Source organism: Mycetomoellerius zeteki, unplaced genomic scaffold, assembly GCF_001594055.1.
Source record: "Mycetomoellerius zeteki isolate Tzet28-1 unplaced genomic scaffold, Tzet1.0 scaffold442, whole genome shotgun sequence".
Classification (NCBI taxonomy): Eukaryota; Metazoa; Arthropoda; class Insecta; order Hymenoptera; family Formicidae; genus Mycetomoellerius; species Mycetomoellerius zeteki.
The window spans coordinates 36,392-44,873 of record NW_017257438.1 but is presented as its reverse complement, the minus strand read 5'-3'; the positions used below and the strand labels follow the sequence as shown (position 1 = coordinate 44,873).

At 38.3% G+C, this 8,482-nt stretch overlaps 2 protein-coding genes across 4 annotated transcripts in view; one reads left to right on the top strand and one right to left on the bottom strand.

Annotated features, from left to right (window-relative positions):
* The first annotated feature begins 1,903 nt into the window (after positions 1–1,903).
* On the top strand, positions 1,904–4,739 carry PCNA (Proliferating cell nuclear antigen). The gene is made up of 4 exons (XM_018454634.1): positions 1,904–2,288; positions 2,565–2,730; positions 3,122–3,266; positions 3,973–4,739. The coding sequence occupies exons 1-4, from the start codon at positions 2,068–2,070 to the stop codon at positions 4,224–4,226; spliced, it is 786 nt and encodes a 261-aa protein (XP_018310136.1). The 5' UTR covers positions 1,904–2,067; the 3' UTR covers positions 4,227–4,739.
* A 601-nt stretch (positions 4,740–5,340) lies between these two features.
* LOC108726848 (zinc finger and BTB domain-containing protein 14) overlaps positions 5,341–8,482 on the bottom strand; it is a 4,849-nt gene continuing 1,707 nt past the window's right edge. For 2 of the 3 annotated variants that reach the window (XM_018454631.1, XM_018454632.1), the window contains exons 2-6: positions 7,251–7,492; positions 6,600–7,121; positions 6,402–6,509; positions 6,132–6,296; positions 5,341–6,056 (exon numbers count right to left, since the gene is read on the bottom strand). In XM_018454631.1, coding sequence (XP_018310133.1) covers positions 5,670–6,056; positions 6,132–6,296; positions 6,402–6,509; positions 6,600–7,121; positions 7,251–7,492 — 1,424 coding nt within the window. In that variant the 3' untranslated portion in view covers positions 5,341–5,669. Of the gene's footprint in view, positions 6,057–6,131; positions 6,297–6,401; positions 6,510–6,599; positions 7,122–7,250; positions 7,493–8,357; positions 8,439–8,482 lie in introns of those variants that run through there. The other variant, XM_018454633.1, reaches the window with a different exon arrangement.

Here is an 8,482-nt window from a genome sequence, read left to right as displayed (position 1 = left end):
TGTGGGTGTGTGTGGGTGTGTGTGGGTGTGTGTGGGTGGGTGTGGGTGGGTGTTGGTGTGGGTGTGTTTGGTTAGCTGCTGTGTCATGTAACATGATTTTTTTTATTAATACACATTAATTTGTGATAAGTGGCAATATATAATATCCCTAAATCAATATAAAAATTAAATAAGTAATATTTTTTATGTGTCTATCTATAATTATTTGCAACACTTTGAAAGTTTTCTAACCTTTTTTTAATTAAAAAAAACAGTAATGACACGGTTCAACTTTTTATCTTTTTCATACAATGCGAAAAGAAAACAAGAAAAGATGAATCGAGATGCAAGAAATACAAGAAGTTCAATTAAAAATAAAAAGCCTTATAGTTCACGTTATGTGTACTATAGATTTTTAATAGTGGTAGTGAATTTTAGAACACAGCCAGTGTATATTACATATTGCATCGTATGTATGTATGTATACATAGAACCTTCGCCAAAGATATATTTTTCAATTTTTTAGGAAATACACATACATCATTACTTCTGTGATACCACTATAAATTCCGAGTACGATGTATTTCGATTCTAATTTTCTTTCCATTCGCGCTGAGTAAAGTTCCATATTGGTGCTGCCATTGTGAGAGCATCAAGTCACGTGCACCAATCACGCGAAATCCCGAATGTTCAGACTCTCTACTTCTAGGGACTCTATGGCTGCGGTCCACTTGACGCTACAAACTAGAGTCCTATATATAAAGAGAAGTGACATTGGCTGCGTTCAGCAGAACGTTCGTTTAGCAACTGTTGTAAGTTTCCTTCGCGCTAATTGGATCATACTTTTAGATCTAGAAGAATGGTCCTATCTCAGCAGACAATCATAAAACGGTTGCAAAACTGTTGAGTCTGCTGAACGCAGCCATTGACGTCCGAGTTTCTGATTGGCAGTCTGATATGTATTCTGATTGATATCCCCTCCTAAGTGAAGCAGCTATATTGTAACCGCAGCTGTTTACACATCTGACACACGTGGCCATCCACCACGTTGTTTGCACTATTTAATGCGTTATATAAGCCTTAAGTAATTGGTCAATTTTTTACGGCTTAAGGCTTAAAATATCTATTGTAGATCTAAGTAATGAAATACTTTAGAGTTCACTCCGCTAACGGAGTCAACGGAGTACAATGTTGGTGGTTGGAGTATGTTTATGTTTACGACACTGGAGCGATCGAAACATGGCGGCGTAGGGGGTGATGGTAGGGATCCGATCTGGTGGTGGGGGTTCGATGTCGCTTCTCTTTATATATAGGACTCTACTACAAACGCTTCGAAGCATTCTTTGATTAGTCAATTCGTAAAATTTTTTGTTCTGATTGGTCGCTTAAACGCTTCGAAGCGTTTGTAGCATCAAGTGGACCACAGTCTATAAAGCTGGTTCTACATTAGTCGCATCGCAGCATCGCAAGTGTTGCGGTCCAATCAACGTCAAGCTAGCTCGACTCTGATTGGACTGCAACGCTTGCAACACGCTTGCAACGCTGCGATGCGATCAATTAGAATCAGCTTAACTTGTGACTCAAGAATGCCATCAATGGCTGCGTTCAGCAGACTCAACAGTTTTGCAACCGTTTTATGATTGTCTGCTGAGATAGGACCATTCTTCTAGATCTAAAAGTATGATCCAATTAGCGCGAAGGAAACTTACAACAGTTGCTAAACGAACGTTCTGCTGAACGCAGCCAATGGCTGCGTTCAGCAGAGAAAACTAATCAGTTAGCGCTTAGTTATTCTTTAATACGATTGGTTCCTACGCTTAGATTTTGCGAAGAACTAACGGCAAGAACCAATCATATTAAAGAATCACTAAGCGCTAACTGATTAATTTTCTTTGCTGAACGCAGCCTATTTCTGCTTAAAACGAATGCTTGACAAAAGCGCGGGTAACCGTCCTCCAAAGAAGCCACAGTGAATATAGTTGTTTCTTCGGACCATTTTTCACGGCAGCTGCATTTTTTACCTTGGGGCGTGGGATTACGGTTGGAGAACGCCGAATTTATCAGCATTAGCGTAAAAGAATCAACACAATGTTCGAAGCACGTTTGGTACAAAGCGCGATCCTGAAGAAGGTGTTAGACGCGGTAAAGGATCTTCTAACCGAGGCGACTTTCGAATGCTCTGACTCGGGGATTCAGGTCCAGGCGATGGACAACGCACACGTTTCCCTCGTCTCGTTGAATCTCAGGAGCGATGGCTTCGACAAGTATCGTTGCGATCGAAATTTATCGATGGGGATGAGCATTAGTTGGTGAGCACAGACATAATAATTTAAAGGTTATTCGCTGAACGACTATCTCTTGAACAAAGAGATGGTATGTTGCTTTTAACTGCTCTTGCTTTATGCCTTTTGTTATATAAAGTAAAATGAATGCTTGTGCAATTTGTGCTGTGTGAGATTTGAAGTAGAAATGAAGAAAGAATTTTTGAAAAATGCATACAAAAAGGACAGGTCTAGAATCAGAAAATTGTTATAATAATTAATGCACCTTGTATGACAATAATTAATCATGAAACCCGCTTTCAGTATGTCAAAGATATTGCGATGTGCTGGTGCAGAAGACACGGTAACCCTCAGAGCATGGGACAATCCCGAGTCTATTGTTTTTATATTTGAATCGCCCAATAAGGAGAAGCTAGCTGAATATGAGATGAAACTAATTAACATGGATCAGGAACATCTGGGTATACCTGTGAGGTTCACTTATATTAAAGTAATAGAGTAGATTAATGAGCTTTGTACATTAAGCCATTATCTAAGTTTTAAGTCAGACTAATATTACATTCATCTGTTTTTTGTCATGTAACAAACTTTTCAAGTCTATTGATTAGCTGCAGGACAGAGAGACTCTCAAATCTTTCTGTCCTTTAGCCAATTAACATGCTTGAAAAATTTTTTGTCATACAACAAATGTAATATCTGCCTTAAGTTGTAAAAAATTGACCAATTATAGTTGAATATGAAACAAAAAAAACATTTTATTATGATTGGTCAATTTCTTATGGCTTATGGTTTAAAGCTTAGATAATGATTTATTGTAGAAAGCCTACATAGTTATCATTCATCAAGTAATTGTTTTACAGGAGACTTCATATTCATGCGTTGTAAAAATGCCCACTACAGAATTTACCCGTATATGTAGAGATTTGAGTCAATTTGGGGAATCTATAACTTTTGCATGTTCTAAAGAAGGTATAAAATTCAGTGCGTCTGGCGATTATGGTTCAGGTAAATATCAATGAACACACACACACACACACACACACACACACACACGCGCGCGCGCGCGTAAGATAAATATCATCTAATCAGGAGACAGAACAATTTTAAACCATTATTGAAATTTGGGAACCTTTGTTCTCATGCCTAGCACTTATAATTAGCATGCTATCTCACTACTGTTCCACTATTCCCATAACTATTCTGATCTCTTATTAATGCCTATTTGACTAAATTCCTGTATCAAACCTATATAGCATGTAATTTGTTTTCTCTACTTACGTTGTTGAAATGTAAAGGAAACTCGACATTTTCTTCCATGCCGAGATTTTGTATGTCCAACTATAAATTAAAACTAATTGCAAAGTTTCAGCCCTCAGTCCTTAACTGAAAGTATATTAAAAATTGTTTCTAATTTTATCAGACAGGTCATGTTTTGTATATATTTTTCCTTGTTTGTTTTCACTTCCATACAAGATGTACTTATCATGGGAAGATATTTGATCATTAAATGAAATTGTAATCATAGACCAAGTTTTGTAGATGTATTTATATACAGATTTAATCAAAGTAGAAGTTGAAAACACTATGATGTTTATAAATAATGTTATACAGAATATTTGTAATAAAGCAGACAGAAATATTAATTTGCACAGAGACATCCTGTACATACAGTTGAATAAGTGACTTACAAGCTGCTTTTATTTCTTTGCAGCTAACATCAAATTAGCGCAGACTGCAGATGCTGATAATGAAGAGGAAGCAGTAACAGTTAATATGCAGGAACCAGTAAAATTAACGTTTTCTTGCCGTTATCTGAATTGTTTTGTTAAAGCTGGCCCTCTTTGCAACCAAGTTCAATTATCCATGTCTGACGACGTGCCTCTAGTATGTGAATATAAGATTGGCGATATTGGACACATCAGGTATTACCTAGCACCCAAGATCGACGATGAGGAAGAAAATTAAAATATAACGATAGAAATAGAATTTGTATACATTGAACTGTAATTAATGGCACTGTATTATGTTACTGATTGTTTTGGAAAATTTTGTCCTATTAACATTCGACATTGTCATATTTATTTTTCAATAGAAAATAAATTAATTTGCTTGACATAATTACAAGGAGATGATACCATACATGTATTTTACTGATTCAAAAAATTAAATATTCCGTTTTCCACACATTATTTGATATTGAGGTACAAGTAAGGCGAAGTTAAAAATACTTTTAAGGTAATATATTTTAATTTTACATTTAAAAGTTATTTGGCTCGTCACAGTGCTAGCGCAATGCAGAATTGACACTAAAATTTATAGTAGAGTGACACAATGATTAGTATAGCAAAATGGTGTCATCCTTTTAATCAATATTCACATCATTAATGTTTCAGAAACTGTGACAGTATTTTGATAATATCGCATTGTTTTTTTTTATATGTAAGAAGAACTCAATATATTTTCAAAAAATTTGATAAATTTTGAATGTTATACGTTATTCTTATATTCTAGCCTAGACCGAAATTTCAAATTTTGCTTAATGCAAGTACCTTATTTCTTATATGTTTGTGTGTATACGCTACTTTAATATAAAAATACATAATTAACTTACGAGCTGAAGGAATAAGAGGGCTATCATGGATGGAATAGCCTAGAAATAGTATACAGTTAAATCTTACATAATTTGGATTTATCCTATAATTACTCTAAATAATTAAGTTAATAAGTAATCATTAAATATATTGATTTATACTATAGAATTATATTTTACACGCAAGCACTCCTCGACAGAGATATCTATAAATAGTAAAATCATTCATCGTTTGTCCTCTCTTTGCTCTCGAACAAAAATCTTTTAATCCCTTTTTTTTTATAATATACGTGCACTACATTAAAAGGAGAAAAAAGGGAGAATTAAAATATTCAAATGAGACATTTTGGCAATATTAATCAGCCTCTTTGGTATTAAGACCCTGATATTGCTTTCTTGTTTCAACTCAATCAAAAGTTGTTTAACGAGAGAGGAGTTGTATTATTTTCTATATTAAAAAGAAGATTATTATATATAAAGAATGCGACACAACTACTCTTTAGAAAAAATAGTTTGTATAGATTTCTCTCCAATATGCATTGTGAATTTTTAAAATGCGCTCAGTTATGCTTTCTTTCGGTGGAGATTCACACAGATCTTGACTCATTTGTCATCATGTCGTACTCCGATTTGGCATCCATTTTATACGTATAGATACGCGTTCAGTCTACGTAGTCATAATATTGAATATACATAAGATACTGTATGGTCTCTCCACAACTGAGACGCCATGCAAACAATACATACACACAAACACACACACACACACACACACACACACACACACACATATCGTCGGAAAGAAATGTGAAGGGTCTTTAAGCGTTCGTGCTACCATTACTCCCGTATAAGCTAGGATGTACGTATTTGTCATGCAGTGTCCTTAAATGCCTTAGCAAGTTGCTCTTTACGTTGAAGCCTTTTTTACAGTAAGAGCAAAGGAAAGGCTTTTCGCCTGTATGCGTTCTTTGATGGATGACCATCGAAGCGTGACTTGGGAATTCTTTTTGACATATGTTGCATAACTTTTGGTGATTGTGAACCCTTTTCGGCTTAGGGGGCGCCGAATTGTTCATCAAGGCCAACTGCTCCTCCGTATGTTCCGTCTGTATGTGACGCACCCACTCTTGCGGCGTGGAATACATGTTGCCACATAGATCACACTTCAGAGGGGGAAAGTCCTTGCTGTCGTCGTTTATATCGTCCTGAAACCGTCGCGTTTTCTTCGTTTCACAATCTCTCGTGTGCATATACGTCGTAAAGAATTCGTGACACAGTACCTTTCGTTTCTTTCTCCGATTTTCAGTCATGTCAGCGTGCGTGAATTCTATATGTCTCACCCAATCCGACGGTCTGTTAAACGTTTGACTGCACATATCGCATGTCAGTGGGGTATACTCTTCTTCCTCCATATCTCCATCCTCATCGGCGCTATGTACGATCTCCTGCGACAACAATATATATATGGCAAACGTTATTATCTTAAATTTTATTAAATATATATTTAAAAAAAGAAACTGAGTGTCTATGGTAGCTTTAACTTTACGCACCGGTTTGATATCGATTTCATGGTCTATCGTAAGTGATTCCGACGGATCGATCGTTTCTTCCCAATCGATCGGCTCGTCCTTTACTAACAACTCCAAGTTTAGTTCGGTCTAAAAAGGAAAAAGAACATTAGGCTTTCGTTAGTAAACGAGTGCTTCTCTTTATTGCATTATTGCTAAACGTAAAAAAAACTAGCTCACGTTTTCACCACCTTCGCTCTTGGACTTATTCGACTCAACGTCGCTGTTAACGGCTTTCTTCTTTTTGCCGTTTGTCTCAAGGTTTTCCTTGTTCTTGCTCTGCTCGTTATTCTTCTCCTCCGAGACTTTCTTGGTCTCAGATTCGTTGGTCTTGTCTTCGATTTTCTCGGTGCTCTTCCTCTCAACCGACTTTGTGGGCTGTATATTATTTTGGCAAGCCGTGGCTGCCTGCTGCACGTTCTCGATTACCTTCTCCGCGGTCGGTTGGACCAGTTTGATCTTTTGTATTTGTCCGGTCAGCTGGGACGTTTCCCGCTTGTCGCGTTCAATTTTCTGATTATTCGATTGTATGTTTTCCTTTTTGCTGCTGCCGGTATTTGATCTCCACAGTCCACGCACACGTAGGATGTCGCCGGCCTTCAAGACTCCTTCCAGCTGATCGTTGGTCACAGTGGCTTCGCCACTGTACATGTACTGTATCAGGATTTTTAACGTGCGGTATCCTATCTCCGTAGGCAACACCTGCGGCACGAAACCATGAAATAACGTTATTCATCATTTACACGTTGTTTCGAATCTATTTGATAACGGGTGAGAAGAAGGACAACGCTAATAAGTTTGTAAGCGAAGTGAGAAAGTTTGATTACCGACCACGATTATCGGAGCATTGGTGTTGGCGCCGAAATGGCACGTTTGGAAAATGTGACTGAGATAAGACGAGCAGGCCGCGAGAACGAATCGATGGGCCGCCACGTGCCGCCCGCAGGACGTAGCCAGTAAAACGTCCGCGAAGGATTCTGAGTGGAGCAGAGTCGCGACAGAGCTGTGCAGATGCGCTCCGTAGCTGTGCCATTTGAGCTGATAATTCTCCGAGGCGGCGATGGCCATCTTTTCTGTATCGGACAAAAGCGATTACCTACTATTATTAAATGTACTATGTTTAAAATTCAAAGATATTGTCCGCGTCGCACTTTGCACACTAAAATGGACAATTTAATTTTATTTATCTACATGTGATCGCGATGCATAGTGAGCCCGTTGCATAGCGTAATCTCTTCGATAAAGCGATAATAAACCGATCAAATTGTAGTATAGTTCGGCGGGATATATCACAGCACCGAATTTCTCTCGAATCGTCTCTCGGTGTCTTGCGCATTTTTATCCGTATCGATCTAGCGTCGCGATTAGCGATTGCGGATAGTCATCTGCAAAGGCGACCGGGAGAAGCTATACACGTCGCCCCCGAAGCCACCAAGCCATGATCGTCGCCTACGATTTTGCGATCCAGCGAATGATTCTTCTTCATTCTTTCCACTTAATCCTTTATTATTATTATTATTATTATTATTATTATTGTACACAATATCGTATCAATCATCCGCGTTGCTCCGAAAAGAATAAGATAAAAGTCCCCGAAGCAATTGTCCTTGTAAATCGATCGAGTATTTACGACGTACGATATTATCCGCGAGTACGATCGACGGGATCGTTAAAGACGACCTGCACACGCGAGGTGTCAAGTGTTTCCTTGGTCACGCTTAATCCAATCCGATCGTCGCTGTCGCCGCCCGTATATACAGATCAATGTAGGCCCGATAAGTGACAACTTGCCCGCGCCGAAGTATCACTCCCGCCGTTTGCTTGCAATTCTTCTATTAATCGAATTCACACCTAGGCGAATTTACTCGTGTGTTTACCCAATACCCCTTCCTTTCTGCCGATCGCTGCCGATGTTGCGCGCGTATTTACCCCTTTTACCTCGAATATTCAATAACACCGAGAACTACACTTGCAGGTGACACCGCCGCGCGTTGATTATGACCGTTGACGAGCTCGTACACGTTCGTTATAGCGCGTAAATCATCCACAGGGAAGAGAATGCG